Source organism: Cydia splendana, chromosome 8 (assembly GCF_910591565.1).
Source record: "Cydia splendana chromosome 8, ilCydSple1.2, whole genome shotgun sequence".
NCBI classification, from domain to species: Eukaryota; Metazoa; Arthropoda; class Insecta; order Lepidoptera; family Tortricidae; genus Cydia; species Cydia splendana.
This window is the reverse complement of record NC_085967.1, coordinates 15,985,259-16,002,627: the sequence shown is the minus strand read 5'-3', so window position 1 is coordinate 16,002,627 and position 17,369 is coordinate 15,985,259. Positions and strand designations below refer to the sequence as shown.

Sequence of the window (17,369 nt, the reverse complement as noted above, 5' to 3'; positions counted from 1 at the left end):
AAACTCAAAATGAAAACGTATAAAGTTATCAAAAAATGTATATATATGGATAAATGATTTTATTATTTTTATATCATTTTGATCCATGTTCATTCACTGATATCTATGTGTTAAAATTTTTAAATATGAAACGGTGTCGTCACGCCATCTAGCCGAGGATAGGCTAAAGGTGTGTGCGGCATCTATTCGAGAATGACTTTTAATTGAATTCCGAGGCACGTCTTTTCCTTAGACTTTATTCGTCTTATACGTATAAGGTACAGTTTTCAAGTCGCCATAAAAATATTGAATTTTCAGTATTTGTATCTCCTTGGATATCACGGGCCTATAATCCCGGTTTTTTGATAGGCTTGCGTGGGGACACAGATCCAACACGTAGAGGCCCCTTGGAGAGCTTTTATGTCATGTAGAACGCCTGCTGGAACCCGTTCACAGGTGCAACAATAGTCAGTCTTTGTTATTATTATATATTTTGTGTCGAAACGTTGTTCTGTTGTTGCTGTCTGACTGATATATTGAACAGAGCATGGACTCAATTGTTATGATCAAACGTACGCATAGTTGTAAATATAATATCTAAAGGCGGGATTCCACCAGTGTGCAGCACAAGCATATTCAGTACAAAATGCTTGCACACTGGTGGAATCCTGCCTTTCGGTACTGTTATCGACTTATGAGTGTACTATAATTATTTAAATATGTAATAATTATACTATAAAATTCAGTTATTGGTTTTTATTCACTACCCTATCATCTGTACCATCGCCCACACTGTTAACTGTACATCGGTGGACCTTATGCCTTTTGTAATAAGGTCCGCCGATGTACAGTTAGGGGTGTTGCTGTTTGTATAGTGTGTAGCTTTCAAATAGAGCTCGACGGCTAATCCTATTGTCTATTGTTAAGTAAAACCGCTCGTGCCACGTACCACAACCACCTGCATAAAAAGTACAGTACTTCGGTTACTGAGTGCCGGCGAGTCGAACGCTACAGAACCAGTCTTAAATGTTTCATCGAGATGCATAATAAAGGCGCGTTATCGGAGAGCGCACCTACACTGGTTTTTTGAGCGTTGGACTAGCCCGCGCTCAGGTGCCAAATAGAATAACTAAGACCCTTTTTTGCAGGTAAGTAGCACGTGCGGTTTTACTTAGCAATAGAAAATATGATTAGCCGTCGAGCTCTATTTGAAAGCTACACACTATACAAAAACAATAATTGAGATTTATTTGCATAAGTGGTAGCGTTGTAGCTGCTGATGGCTCTGTGCATGTCTATTATACTTTACACTTTGGTACATGTCGCGACGTCCTGGCAGCTATCAGACAGATAGCGCGATTATACGAAACAGCGCCATTTAGCGTGTGATTTATATACTAAACAAATCTGGGGTTAAAAATCTATATAGCGCAATCCAGAATTTTAATACTCGGAACAATGCCATCTAGCGAGCGATTCAATTAACCTTTTGGACGCCAATGACCAATATATCCGCACCGCAGGTCCAACGCCAAACGCCAATCGGTCACAGACCACAGAGCAACAAGACCTACGTGCATATGCATAAAGTTCAATTTCAGTTTTGACACTTCGGTGACGTGGCGTCCTAGTGCCTGCCTTTGTGTTTGACACGGCGTCGAAAAGGTTAAACTAAATAATGTGAAATGTAGTTATTTTTGTAGGGATGTATGTGGACCATTGTTAATGAAACGCCAATAACCTCTCAATACTTTATTTAATGTCTAGCAACATATTAAGCCATGGCCGCCTCCAAAGCCTGTATCTTCTGTTTCCGCTTCTCACTTTTCTTGTCTTCCTTGACCTTTTCATCATGCAAACGCCTCTTCTTCCTAAGCAGCCAGATTTCCTTCTTACGGGCTTCTTGGCCGGCCTTCATGCTCTTGTAGAGGTTCCTATGCTTCTTACGGACGAGTTTCTCGCGAAGCCTGAAGGCTTGCTTGTCCTCTATCTCTTTTTGATATGGGTGATCCTTGTGAGGTACACCCGCTGTGACTGCCATTGCCTTTTTCTGGAATATTCATTTTGAGGTTGATTTTAATGATGTCACAGGCGGTTTAGTGCTTGATGATACTTAGTGTAGCTAAGAAAGTTTATTTTTAATTTACAAAATACAGGTTTAATTTGCTGTAAGTTTATGCACCTTCTTCGACTACTTGGACAAATATTAAAGATACAGGTAAAAATATCTGTGATAATTATTTATTGTTTTTTGGCCTTCTGTATATGAAATTATAATAAAAATAGATATGATCGCTTTATTTTATTTTATGATTGCAGGCCAAAGGGTTATTATGGATTAATCCTTTACATAATCACGGGACCATGGGCTCTTGGATATTTGGAAGGCGTGCGTGGGACATAGACCAACACCAACATGTAGAGGCCCCTTGTAAGAAGACAATTTACTCCTAAAAGTGGTGTGCCGATTATCCCTACATCCTAAATTGTATTGCACTTATAGATTAATTATTATTGATTTACTAAAATTATTGTAAGTATTACCTTCTCCTTTGCCAACTTTTTCTTCTCTACTTTTTGCTCATCACCTTCCTCTTCCTCCTCAGAAGACGACTCTTCAGCCACCTCCTCTTGGTACTGTCGGGTCAATGCTTCTTCGGCACCCTCTTCATCTGAGTTGTTCTCCATGTCTTCCTTGTCTTCGTCACTGGCTTCCTCAATATCTTCATCTGAGGCTTCATCATCTATAAAAAAAGGAAAAGAATTTTAAGACTTTGTAAAAGATTTTTTTCAGTCTGTTGATAATATTTGCAATTTTTATGTTTATTTTGTAATAAAGTATAGCACATTTATTATAGCTAATTAATTAAGTAAGATTATAAATGTCTCTCAATGAGGTTAAAATCAGGCAGTAGGAATAAAAATATTCTTATGATTGGACAAACTTACTTTGAGGCTTAAACTCAGGATCATTGAGTGCTCTCTGCTCAGGTGGAATGTACACTTGATCCTTAGTCTTGTCAACAAATGGAGACAAATGTGGTGGCAGCACAGCTCCCATCAAATACTTGTTGATAGGCAGCAGAGCCCTTGCGTTGACACTGTCAAACACCCACTGGGGCTGTATGTAGTAGCGAGAAAGGAACTGCTTGTCCATGCTCGGTCTATCCACAATCTGGTAGTTTATTGACTCGTCTGACTCATCAAAAGTAGCCCCAACAAACATATTGCGGTCCCATGACACCTCACCACCGAAGCAACGAATCAGGAACACCAAAGGTTCCCTAGGGACTTCTCTGTTGATGAAAAACTTTAAGCCTTTGAACATGGTTTTGAGTATCTTTACTTTTTCGGCTTCAAGCTTTGCATCTTCCAGCTTCTGTGGGTCTTCATCTTCTGTGTTGAATATGTCAATTTCTGGCAGTTCTTCTGCTTCATTGGAGCCAGTTACTCTAGCTAGAGACATATTCATGGCTGCGATTCTTTCAGCTACATAAGCTCTTTCATCAATCAGATCTTTGTCTGAGCTGGATGAGAATGCTGCAGTCAGTTTTGGAGGATATACCAAATTCAAGGAGTGGTACAGCTTGAAGTTCACAAAGCCAAGCATCATTGTGTAGAATTCAACAAAGGTAGACATGATTTTGAAGTCTACTTCATCCTTGCTTTGAGGCTGAAAAATTAAATTAAATGTGTTAGAAAAAAAGCTTGCACTGGTCCTCACCACATAGAGGTGCATCCCCCTGGTGGTGGATGGGGAAATGGTTGGTAGTACAGCATAGCTACGATTCTTGGCTAATACCAATGGAATTGCTAACCAGTATATAATATTATTTCATATAATACATAAGATATTGAATGTTACATTCAGTGCCCCATACCTTTAATATTGAGTCTCGAGTGCCAGGAGATTAAAGCTATAAACAAAATATTTATTTTAGTTACCTGAAATGAGAAATGATGTGGCACAATCCAAGTTATAATCTGCCCCTCAATTTCAGCTTGATAATAGTATCCCTTGACTGACACAAACACTTTCCGCAGGGCCTTGGCAGCAATGACTGCATGCATGAACTCCACGGTCAACCTCCTGCACAGCATGGACTGGTCTCTCGGCACCCTCTTAAGTGAAGGGAATGTGCTGAACAGGAAGCACAGAGTCAGGCAGTCATCCAAGTCTCGGAGAGCATCCACAAAAGTAGGGTACCGCTCTTTCACAATATGGTCTATGTTGATTTCTGGGTAGTCTCGCAAGAACTTTCTCATCTGTCCATATTGACGCATAGCCCTTGCTTTGCGGATTTTTTGTTGATACACCTTGAACACAATAAAATGTTAGGCATAGTATAAAAAATGAAGTTCAAAATTAACATAGGTACAATGATGCAATATACGTACTTTTAAATCTCTCAGCTTCCATATTATAGGCTCATGTAACAAGAATTTGATGTCCTTTGTGTGATAGAGTGTTTTGATGCCACCTGCGCCTTGTTGAGCTCTCTTACGGTTGCGGGGTTCCCTGGGATATATTCCTTTCAAAATGCAAATTCGTCGGAAGTCTTTAAGAGAGAGCTGAAGTTTCTTTAAAGCAGCTTTCCTAGTCATAAATTGAGCTCCCTCTCCGGACGAATACTGTAAAAATAGAGGTTTTTATGTGATGTATGCTAAAAACACGTGTGGAATACAAATTTGTTGGTTATTTGTTAGTGCGCTATTATAACTGTGATTATTTGCGACAAACCTTCTTCTTCTTCTTTGACACCATTTTAGTATTTGAATTTGTATTACTTCTCTAATGCCTTAATGCACTTTTATACTGTTATTTAAATTAAACTTTTATTTATTTCTGCAACACGCGCAGTACTTAAAACGTCATTTTGACAAAAGGATCGCTTAGTGTTGCTAGCCAAATAATAAAAAAAATTACAGTTTAAAAGAAAGATATTTGCACACGGCGTAACATACACCTGTTTTAATGTAGAGGATTGGTTCAATTTTGAAATCTTTCGCTTGCTCGGATACCGATATTAGCACGAGAGGGTAAACAACAACTCTGCCCCCTTGTAAAACGAATAACTATTAAAAGTATGTGTATTTAAATATTTAAATCAAAAATTAGTTTTTTTTGCAAACTGTAACTACACGTGAGAAGGGTTTTACTAAAGTTTTTTTACCTTTTTATATACAAAATAAAACTATTGAAACGGATTATATCGCGTATATTCAATTCAAACTAACGTCAAAGGACTGTCTCATTTCAATCATAGACAGAGAGAATCATACTCTTCTTTTCTTTGTCTTACACTAGTACTAGCACCCAAAAGAAAAGGATGAGTATAGTTTTCCTGGTTCTTACTGACTGACAAATTGGTTTGACCAACTATACATCCCGACGTTTAGAACCCTTTACAGCGTTCGTGGTCAACGGGTGACACGGTGAATATAGGTACGCGATATAATCCGTTTCAATAGTTTTATTTCATGAGTAAATATCGCGGTAACCGAAGACAATATTTTAACATACGATTTAGCAAAGTAATAGTTAAACGTATGTAAAATTCGCATTAAATACGATTTCATGCGTTTAGATTGCCGTCTTGGCGTGGTCGTTACCGATAAAATAAGTATGAAAGCCAAAAAAACACTAATCGTAACAATAAAATTAAATCACTCAAATATTTTCGTCTTTTATTCAAATTATAGAGAAACAATAAATTATTAAAGTAAATGCCAATAAATTATTAAACTATATTATTATGATGATGATTTCATTCAGGCTGTGTATTTTCTTCATTAGAGTCTACTGGAGTCGCAGCAGTTGTGGTTGTTAATGCTGCGGCGTGCTTTTTAGCCCAAGCAGTTGGGTCCATCATTATGTAATGCATGGGATAATAGGAAGCAGGCCAATAGGATGTCGGGTACGGAGCAACCGCATTGTTGTTAGCATCCTCGCTACCTACACCAGCATCTTTTAGGACCTTTAAAGCGCTAGAGTAGGCGGCCTGCACCATATGAGGGTACAAGTAATTGTAAGGATATTGAGGAACAGCAGAACCCGAGGCAATCGTAGAAGCCTCTGGCTTGGTCGCTGGAACTGCTTCAGATTTGGGAGACTGAATACCGGCATAGCTGTATGATGAGTAACCAGATTCAGCAGGCAGGCCGTAGGCGTATTTTGCGGCCGGGCCCGTGATTGCGGAACGCTTTTGAGTAGTCGATTCCTCAAGTGGTAGAGCGTTACTAGATAGTGCTGAAAATAAAGGATGAGCAGTAGGCTGAGGGTGTGATCCAGCTGCCAAGAAGTTGACTGGCTGGTCGGTTAACCACTGAGAGCTGACTCCGTTGTCTTCCGTGGCCGCTACGTAGAGGTCTCCTGTAGTGCCATCGCCCGAGGGCTTAATGTAGAGCCCCTGCACTGCTTGAAAATCGCCTCCGGGCCACGCTAAATGTCCCCTGGCTGAGGCAAAAGCCAGTGCGAGTACAGCATATCCTTTGAACATTTTATTGGGCAATTCTAACATTAACTTGGATTATGACTCAGAAACTTATAACTTTGAATGATAACTTTCACAGGAAATGCTGCGTTTTAAAGGAAATGTAAGTGATAATTGTCTTTGTTATATCATAAATATCAAGATGAAGATAGAATATTTCTTAGATTATTCTTACATCACTTATATGATTCAGTTTTTGATTTGTTGACGGCACGTATTTTTGTTAGATGAGTCAATGATAAATTCACGTCTTGGAAAATTGTGAAAGATTTATCAATTATTTTAGGAATGGATAACAACATTGACCAACACAGACAATTTCGTCAGAAATAGCTCCTAAATATCTAAATATATATTATGATACTTATGATATCAATTGACTTTATCTAAAATCTAAATCCTAGGTATTTGTTTATCTAAGTACGCATTTTATTTGTAAACACTAACTCTAGGTACAATACAATACAATACAAATCCTCTTTATTGCATAACCTCAATAAAACATTTACAGAGAGACATACATATTAAATGAAGACAACAAAAGGCGGTCTTATCGCTAAAGAGCGATCTCTTCCAGACAACCTTTAGGTACCTATTATTTTCAACAATTAAACTTTATGTATATGAGTGAATTGCAAAAAAATTGTACATAGTTAAGCACCTGTAATTAGTCTAAAGTTAATTGATTCCATTGTGTTACCAGAGTTAAGCCATTTCTATTTAAGTTAGATGCATGAAAGTCTGTTAGCATATGCTATAGACTTTTATATGTGTACGTATTAAGTACAATAAATACAATTTACATAGTTAATTTTCGTAACACAAATGAATCAATTAAGTTAAGACTAATCACAGCTTCTTAACTGCGCTTAATTACGTACAATTTTTTTGCGATTCACTCATATAACAAGCTACAATCCGCGACTTCTTTTGCGCTAGTTGTGCTGCTAGAATTATTATTTCCATGTACCACTTCCATAGTCATATCCACCCTTTTTTCATTTCGGGATTAAAACTATTCTATCTTTTCCTGGACTCAAACTACCTTCCGTGCCAAATTTCATCTAAATCGGTTAAGCGGTTAAGGCGTCACGAGGTAACATACAGAGTTACTTTCGGGTTTACAATATTGAGTATTAATTTTGCGTAGGTAGGTATAATAATCCATGGACTCTACATACCTACTTATATGTTGCTAATTTTACATACGAAAGACAAAAAGTAAACTACTTGGTGTCACCAATCGGAATATAAAACGTAGCTCGCAATTATCGTCTCTACATAATATGTATAATACGGTTGCAATTTACCTATACTTACTATTGCAAAATGCAGATAAACCCACGCCCACTTTGTTTTTAGTGTTCCGTACCCAAAGGGTAAAAACGGTACCCATTACTAAGACTCCACTGTCCATGTCCGTCTGTCTGTCTGTAACCAGGGTGTATCTCATGATCTGTGATAGATATTTGAAATGTTCACAGATGAAGTATGTTTGAAAGGTAACTAAAACAAGGTTTAGCTAAATACTTATTTAGCTAAACCTCTGTCAAAAATTTCATTTTATGTTTTAAAAACACATTTAAGTATTCCAACTCCAAACAACTTATCAAAATGAATTATTTGAGCTACTAGTAACGCCACGAGGGGTAGCCATTATAGAGTTCCACTATCCATCTTCTGGATCCATCATCAGATCAGCTCGATGGTACCAAATGATTTAATTGCCATCAGTGCAACATATACTTGTAAAGTTTCGAATCAATAGGGCTATTAGAAGTTGGTACCTAAAAGTCGATTTGCGCGATTTTGTTAGTTTTAGTTTAAAGTAAAGTTACCGGTAATAATCTCATGGCAAACATACCTAAATATTATTTTCATCACATTCGCTTAGTAAATGTGAATTTGCACGCAGGTTTAGCGGGAGTTATAGAAAAAGCGTTTCACCCTAGGGAGTTATGAAGTTTCTAGTGTCATAATTAACAGTTTTTTGTCTTTATACTTAATTTTTGTATCGCAAGTGTGATGAAAAACATTGTGTGTAACTCGGGGCGTAATAATATTGCAAACTCGAGTCTATAAATCGCTCCGGCAAGCCGTCGAGATTTAACTTACTCTCGTTTGCAATATTCAACTTACGCCCCATGTTGCACAATGTACTATTACAATGCCAACATTTCCTTACCCTGCAGTTTAAGTAGGTTACCATAACATGTCCGTTTATCAACGTAGGTACTTTGTTATTGCACTTCTGCAAATAAGTAAAGACACCTACGTGACGCACGATGTTCGATTTGAGATCAAAGATCATGATATTGCATTTAAGATATACAGATAAAATAATTATCATCACGCACGTTTCTGGAATGTAAGGCATGAATAGTAAATAATTAAAAAATCCTATAAAGGCACATTGAAAATTCTATGTCTAAGTTTCCCACTAAAAGGTACACCTACCTACCTATTCACTACGCGCGGGATAATATGAAATCTTTTACTTTGTTCTAACTTCGGACCCTCAAAAGTTTTTTACAACGCGTTGTACACATAGTACCGTTAAATAAAAAAAAAATAAAGCTGGGATGGACTTTAAGTATAACGGTAGTGGCATTCAAAGTGAACATAAATAATATACATATTTATATAAAAAACAGGCCACGCTTTCAAGTCACTTCGCGTTAGATTACAACTTTTTTTAGGTTTATAGCATATATATTATTTTATGATTTATAAATTATAATATTTGATCAGACTGTACAACCTGTAATAACAATTTAAGATATAAACTGACATATCATTTATTTATTTAGTTCAATGTCATTATTGCATCATCCAAAATTTGCTATGTTGAGGTACAAGGTGTGGTATGATGTAATAATAAACATGCACACCCTGTAAATCTGGTACAGTCAACAACAGAGCTATGAATACAGGCAAAGTATCAAAAATATGTATATAGTACTTTATTGCCTGTACATTAAGGTCGTGTATACATATTTTTGGCACTTTGCCTGTATTCATAGCTCTGTTGTTGACTGTACCATCATTATTACGGTTGATTTTTTTATCTGTATACCTAGGGGTATAAAGTTGTTGTGTATCTCTTCGTGCTTATATTGATATCCGAGCAAGAGAAAAATTCCAAAATAGAACCACGAGCGTAGCGAATAGTTGCGAGGGTTTCAACGCACCAGAGTTAAACAACTTTGCTATAGAGTGAAGCAACATTTTCAGCACACTAAATGTAAAACAAACGAAAACGAAATAACTATAAGGTAAACGTACTGGTGCTCGACGCGGTCCCAGTGTGATTGCAATCCGGATTATTCGAAGTTCAAAAATCCGGATTTCGGAGCGTTTGAAAATCCGTTTTAAAATTCGGATTTTGAAAAGAAAAAACCGGTTTTTCGGATTTTTTCCCACCAGTACTAATTTGCTCAAAATTAATGCTAATGCGAAATAAAAAGCGGTGCACATGAAGCGGTAACGCGGGAGAGCTATTGCCAGCCGGGCATTGCGCGTCGCGCACTCGCTCGCACCTGTATGCTTGCCCCGCGTCCGCTTTTTTTATTGGCGTAGCAGCCCAAGTAACAAAATTTGGTACTATAAAAGTCCTGAGAACGTTTTGGAGCGTGCTAATTAGTGTTCATGATTAGCACTATAATGGTGTTGTAAACGTTTACAAAACCCCAGATAGGCCCTAGTTTTATCACTGATTTATTCTATAAACATTACATAAAGGCTCTCACGGTGATAAATCAGCTCTATGGTTGAAATGTAAAAGTGACGAGAAACGCTCTTTAGTACTAAAATATAGTGCTGTCTGCAACGTTTATGTCGCAATTTGGAATTATAAAAGTAACCAATGAAACATGTTTATAGTGCTATTTTGCACCGTAAACGATTCCAGTGATCTTTTTTATCATACTTGCGTCGTGGGTGCCTAAAATATTAAATAAGTTCATACGCCATTGTTTCTTGAAGTGACATTTGTATTTAGGTAATAAAAAGGATGTACTAAAAAGCATTTGTGGACCGTTACTATGCCGGTACATTGTTCATGCGAAAATAATTGTATCGATAGAATCATTATGCTGATTTCAAATTTGACAATGCGCTCTCATAATTTTCATGTTTATAATTAAATTAAAATTAATAAAATAAGGACTTGTTCCAACTGTGGCTGCTATAGTACACATAGGCTCCAGCCGTGCCGCTAATGTGCTATTATGGCAGAAAACAGCAGCCATTTTTTAAGTTACGATTTAAGTTATTTAGCAACGTACCAGGTAACTTTTATGGTACTATATAGCACTATAGAAAAACTTTCATGACATTTAGAGAACTCTTCTAGCCTTATAGCGATGTTAAGAGAGCTTTTAAAAAGCTAAAACGTTACGTAATGGTCGTGCAAAGTCCTTTTATAGTGCAGATTGATCCTCTAATAGTGTTTACGATACTGCTACAATACTAGTACTATAAAAGTTACTTTGACGCATCATTAGTGCAAAATAGGTACATAAAAGCATCAGTAAAGTCGTCTATAGTATTAAATAGTACCATAATCGCTTTTTGCATATCTATTACAGTGCAGCACTTTAAAGATTCTTTTGTATGATCCTATAAGCGTTCTAAGAGAAAAATTACTTAAAAGGTCTTTAATCTTATAGAAACAAAACGCAGCAGTCACAATGGTTACCATTATAGGCCTACTATATCACTGTTTGGTGATAAAATGCCTTAGTTATAGAACCTTTTGTTACTTGGGAGTGTACGTATGTATTTTGTTTTTATTATTTTTTAAAGATTTTGTTATTGGCGTAGCAGTGTACGCATTCTGTTTTTTTATTTTTAATAAAAACAACTTAATTTGATTGTTTGTTTCACTTTGCCTTTATGCCACATATTCCTTTCTTAAAATCCGGATTGAATCCGAACTTCGGATTTCGGTCAAACCAAAATCCGAAAATCCGGATTTGAAAAATGTTCACGGATTTGCAATCGCTAGGTCCCAGTACATGTCATCTCGAAACTTAAGTCATTGTCAATAGAGGTGACAGCAAGGTGTCATCTATTGGGCATTAGCATGTCGAGCACTAGTACGTTTACCTTATGTAAAACGTTACAAATAAAATCCAAATGAACACTATTATATATTTATCATTCAAAAACATAATTTTTTAAAGTCAATTCTACCCGCCAACATGAGGAATCAACTCAAAATTTGCATCATGTTAATACTTTCCCACTCTTGTGGATAAAATGCAATTTTCTCATCAGTTTTTGAAGAAAAATAATAGTAAAAAGTAATAGCTAATCTTAGGTGTATGGTATGAAACCGCGACTTATCAAAATAAATCGCCTTTATGAAGTGTTGTTACGTTACCACAGTTTCCCAACACCATCAATAGGCGCCATGCGCGTTCAATCAGTATATTTCTTATCGAATTTCATACTCACATATACTACAGCCTACATGACTTCAGTGTGCATAAAAAAAAACGAAGAGTTTTCCATGTGTGCGTGGAAATGTGCTCCGACTTGCGTCAACATCAAGATGTTGTCAGCGAACGCTACTTGCCCGCTCCCGTGGGCTTGCCATGTTGGCTGCCGATGCGCACCTGGGTTCCTCAGGGATGAGTGGTCGAAGGAGTGCGTCATGGTTATGGATTGTCCAGGTAAAATGTTACAATAAATGTCATATGTCATATACGAAGAAAAGTGAACAAGGTCTCCAGTGCCGAGGGCTGGTATCGGACTAGCGTCCTCTGCTATCGCGGCAGGTTCCTAAAGGTTCCGTCACACAGGCGCGATTTCCGGGCGGGGCGTGAGCATTTTATATGTAAAAGCGGCGCGCTCCGCTCACGCCCCGCCCGTAAAACGCGCCTGTGTGACGAAGCCTTAAGCCCCTCGGCCACCCGAGCCACGGCTGCATGGATCGAATTTTTCTAATTATGTATATATGCAATTTCCTGAGGGCTTATGGCGCCCCCTGTCATGTAAAATGTTGTAGTTGCTTAGCCGTAGCTTAGCCTAGCGTAGGGCTTGCTAAGTTGAGTTTGACTAGAGTTTGACACCGTCACGCGGCACGGCCACTGGGTACTTCTGATCGAAGAGTGGTCTTAGAATAATTTATATGGTAAAAACAAGTGTAGGGAATTCTGAACCATAAAAATAACGTGTAGAAAAATGATTAATTTCTTTTTAGTTTTGACCAACGTTTTGTCAATATATTTTAACCTTTTAGTCAACATACTTGCCATCATACTTAAAACAAAAAGGCATCTCTACTATAATAATTACGGTTCGAAATCGAATGACTAGAAAGGAATGTCAAATGGTTAAAGGTAGAGATGCCCCGAATAGTGGTCGCCGAATACCGAATATTCGGTCCCTATATCTCGGCTAGGGTTACCAGATACAAATTTAGAATTTCCTGACGATTTCCTGATTTCCGAATACTTTTCCTGACATTCCTATTTTTGACGACGACGGGGGGGGTCTAGCCGTTAGCGATGGCCACCCGATTGAGCCTATAGCCGCGTTTTATTATTTATTATTATTTGTATTAATTAAAAAGGTACTTAAAACGACCTTTATAAAAAAAGTCTATCAATTCTAAAAATTCCTGACATTTTCGTGTTCCGTCCCCATTCCTGACAAAAGGCCAAAATTCCTGACATATCAGGAAAATTCCTGTCATCTGGTAACCCTAATCTCGGCTGAAGCGCCGTATATTCACCTAGCGATTATTCGGCACGACGTGCGAACATTTTGAGTCACAATTATTATGAAAAATGTTCACCAACAAAGCACAACGTTTGCTAAAATATATTATTATGTAGTTAGAGTCAATCAAATCTGACCCATGATAAAATTAAATTATTTTGTAATCAACAAATGTTCAAAAAAGGGTCTTCGTTTTTAACAACTTTCCAAGTTACATTGTAAATTAAATATACCTAGTTTTTGGTTATTTTATTTTGTCATTTTTCTTTTTATGCAGGTGCAACAGATATTCGGAATTCGGCCGAATAGTAGGCAACATTCGGCCGAATACCGAATATTCGGCAAATTGGCCGAATAGGCCGAATACCGAATAGTTGCCGAATATTCGTGGCATCTCTAGTTAAAGGGTTAATTCAAAAAAATAACCATATTTTTTCAAAAGTAGGTAGAGTAATACCAAGAAAAGTTTGCAACGATTTTGATACGCAGTGCCAGTTTTATTTTAAACGTCCAACTTCTATGTAATTATGTCGTATAAATAACACTTATGCTATCAAAGTCGTTGCAGACTTTTCTTGGTCTAACTCTAGGTACCTATAAGTTAGGTACTTAACCCTAATGAGAGTAATGGGTTATCTTACCAAACAAGATTTTGAAATGCATATAAAATTAAGATTATCTCTAAAATGTAACCTACAATGAATTATAATAATATTTCAAGGAAAACTGAAGCTGCTAATGTTCATAACAACTTGTTATGAAATGTCTCACGTTAAACCATTGCCAGCATTTTTTCTCACGAACTGTTTGCATTGTGTTTTCATGTTATAATTTACGGAAATATTTGGGTCAATTTATCTTATTTCTCTTCAATATGTTTTTAGGGTCCCGTACCCGAAGGGTAAAAACGGGACCCTATTACTAAGAGTCCTCTGTCCGACTGTCCGTCTGTCTATCACCAGGCTGTAGATATCTCATGAACCGTGATAGCAAGACAGTTGAAATTTTCACAGGTGACGTAGGTATATATTTCTGTTGCCAATATAACAAATGCTAAAAACATAATAAAATAAATATTTAAAAGGAGCTCCCATACTATAAACGTAATTTTTTTTTGCTGTTTTTTGCGTAATGGTACGGAACCCTTCGTGCGCGAGTCCGACTCGCACTTGGCCGGTTTTTTTAATTGGCGTCAGTCATATTACATTACTCACATTAGTCCCATCAATGTTTCATATACCTACTTTCCTAAAAGAGATCAAGATGATGATTAGTCAAAATGGGCAAGAGTATATATCATCCATGATTTTTATCATCCACATTGTGCTCTCAAAGTTTAAAATCAATTAAAGAATGACTCGCGCTAGACCGAGCCGGGGCCGGGCCGGAGCTTCCGGTGCTTCGTTTTCTGTGGAAAGCACCACGTGATCACCTATCAGCCGTCATAGAAAGTGACGTGTCGGACGTCCCGGCCCGGGCACGGGCCCGTTTAGCGTGAGTCATTCTTAAATTGGCATAACTTAGGTAGAGTCTGTGCGGAAAGAGAAGTGTCGTGGAATGTATGCAATTATTTGGTGCAACTTAATAGCTGCTTGGTTTAATCTATTAAGATAAGTTAAACTCAAAGTAGGTACAGTCAGCTTCATATAGTAGGTAGCATCCAAAGTATTCAAATATGTAGTTCGGTACACCATATTATTTGTATGGCGTACCGAACTATTTGAATACTTTGGATGCTACCTACTATACGACGCTGACTGTACCTAATTTTAATCTTTTTTTTATCAGTAATAGAAATATAGTACCTATTTTACATACTTTTGTTATTGTTACCTCTAATGTTCTGCGTAATTCCTTTACCTATTAAGAGTATTTTAAAGTATGTATGTATATTAAACACTAACGCCCCGCTTACTTAGTAGGTAAAGTCAGCATTAACCCTTTAACCGCCAGAGTCTGATATATACGACATTACATATCCAGCTTATTTCGCCACAGTCTGATAAATAAGACAAAGATCTGATTTGGTTTTTACAGCACATTTATAACTCCCGTAGCTATGCCAACCTTACTCTGCATGGTACAATTACTGTCGGTGGCGACACGAGCACGCTCGATCGAAAATTGCTGGCGGTTAAAAGGTTATAAGTAGCGGATCCGACTACGTATCAAGAGTAGGTATTTTTTAATAGCTTGACAAAATAGTTATTTACAATACAAGCACGAAAAAGATAAATTCGAAACGAGTGGCGATAAATTAAAACATTACCGAAGGGAGTGTTTTAAATCGACACGAGTTCCGAATTACCTATTCGTATGTGTATCGTACAACGCGTGTTTTACTACCTACATATGGCCCTTTAAACTTTTGTCATACGCACAGAAAGTAGGACCATATGTACTGTAAATAATTTAATAGCTTGACATATTGTGTCTTTATGTAGAACAATTAGACTGCGACATATACTTTTGAACGTGGACTGTAGAGATACCTATGTCACTTCTTGGAAAAGTAGTTTTCCAGAGTTGCAGATACTTTTCGTGCGTTATTGATGCTGATTGTACCTACTCTATCAAAAAAATAACTGTTACTATAGATGTCACCATATTAGATACGGTTTATGAGATAGAGCCTGCCGACAGACGGACGGCGGGTTCCGTTTGTCATCCTTCGGTTATAGAACTCTGAAAAGTAGATTTATTTGGACGTACAATTTCAATCATTTAATCTAAATTAAAATAAGCATTAGGTATACGTTAATTGAGGTCGATCATAGAGATATGATATTATTGCAATTATTCGTGTTAGATACATAATGTTAAATATGACCCAAAACCGAGTATGCAAAAATAGCGTGTCAACTCATAATGCAAGCTAAGGCATTCGGATTCGATTGCAAAATATATAAATATTAGCGTGTAATGAAATGTGATCACAGTATTTGGACATATCGAAAATGCAGGTCGTCATAGCTTGCGTCCTGTCCTTGGCACTGTCGGGGTTGGCTAAGCCGTTCTACGGCGAGTTCCTGAGGGTACCCCGGTCACATCTCGGCTATGGCGGCTACATCTCGCCATGTGCTGCCGCTGGTGGCTACCATCACGCTATTCCTGCATACCACGCACAGTCCTACGGACCCGTCGGCTACGGGCACGCTCATATCGGTGGCTACGGCGGCGGCTACGGAGGACCTCACTATCGAGCGGACGAAATGGAAGAAAATACTAACGAAGAACCCGAAATGATGAGCTTCTCGGAGATGGAACCTTCAGAGAACGCGCCTGAAGCGAGATTCGTGTCGCTTGGTGGGAGTTACGCCGCGCCGCATGCGAGTTCGTATGGCGCTATTGGTGCTGCATCGCCTGGAGCGGTCGGCGTGTTCCCGGGCGCTCATGTGAGCGGATGCAACGTGCCGCTACTCCTCAGCTGTTCCCCATCAATCGTGCCTGGCCGGATTGTATCCCATGGGTCGTCCTATGGCTCGCACGCCGCCTATGGGTCCTCAGCCATTGCCGGAGCTGGAGTCGGAGCCGGTGCCTACCGCAGTGACTCCGAGGCTCAGCACGACCTGACTCCATCGGAGCAGCCAGCGGCCGAACCCCACACCACCACGGTACACGAAGCGGCCAAGATCACCCCAGCCAGGACTCAGTGAAATTAGCTCTAATTTAATATAGTATCTGTATTAGAATTATTGATTGTTATTTATTTAGATACTTAATACATTATTATTTGAGTTTTGTACTAAATTTGAATATAATTTATCACATCCCTAAACATAAATAGATACTTAGGTACAGTCACCTGCAATAATATGTTACTCTACGAAGGCCGCGAAAATATGTGACATGCTCTTTTGGCTCTACGAATAAGATCGTGTCATATATTTTTGCGGCCTTCGTTGTGTAATATATTATTGTGTACATACTCGTACACCTTATGTGTGGAAGTCTGTTAAAAATGTAGGCTGTCACCCCGGCCACAAGAACCAATCGATTTTAACCTCATTCATCAAAATCAGGGTCCCTAGCCAAGATGCCAATCGTTTGCGCCATAGCGAACGATTTTAATGTCTCTCTGTTGCACTAAATATGGTAGAGTGATAGAGACATTATCGTTTCGTTCGCTACGGCACAAACGGTTGGCATCTTGGCTAAGCCCTCAGG

General features: G+C 38.1%; 3 protein-coding genes across 3 annotated transcripts; 1 reads left to right on the top strand and 2 right to left on the bottom strand.

The window, feature by feature from the left end:
* Nucleotides 1–1,716: 1,716 nt before the first annotated feature.
* On the bottom strand, nt 1,717–4,876 carry LOC134792906 (pescadillo homolog). The gene is made up of 6 exons (XM_063764348.1): nt 4,721–4,876; nt 4,378–4,611; nt 3,925–4,296; nt 2,929–3,652; nt 2,524–2,723; nt 1,717–2,029 (listed from the first exon to the last, which is right to left on the bottom strand). The coding sequence occupies exons 1-6, from the start codon at nt 4,742–4,744 to the stop codon at nt 1,754–1,756; spliced, it is 1,830 nt and encodes a 609-aa protein (XP_063620418.1). The 5' UTR covers nt 4,745–4,876; the 3' UTR covers nt 1,717–1,753.
* A 778-nt stretch (nt 4,877–5,654) lies between these two features.
* Nucleotides 5,655–6,494, bottom strand: LOC134792905 (uncharacterized). The gene has a single exon (XM_063764347.1). The coding sequence runs from the start codon at nt 6,477–6,479 to the stop codon at nt 5,748–5,750; it is 732 nt and encodes a 243-aa protein (XP_063620417.1). The 5' UTR covers nt 6,480–6,494; the 3' UTR covers nt 5,655–5,747.
* A 9,630-nt stretch (nt 6,495–16,124) lies between these two features.
* On the top strand, nt 16,125–16,952 carry LOC134792904 (shematrin-like protein 3). Its single transcript, XM_063764345.1, has one exon. It carries the CDS (start codon nt 16,160–16,162, stop codon nt 16,856–16,858), a length of 699 nt encoding a protein of 232 aa, XP_063620415.1. The 5' UTR covers nt 16,125–16,159; the 3' UTR covers nt 16,859–16,952.
* Nucleotides 16,953–17,369: the final 417 nt, after the last annotated feature.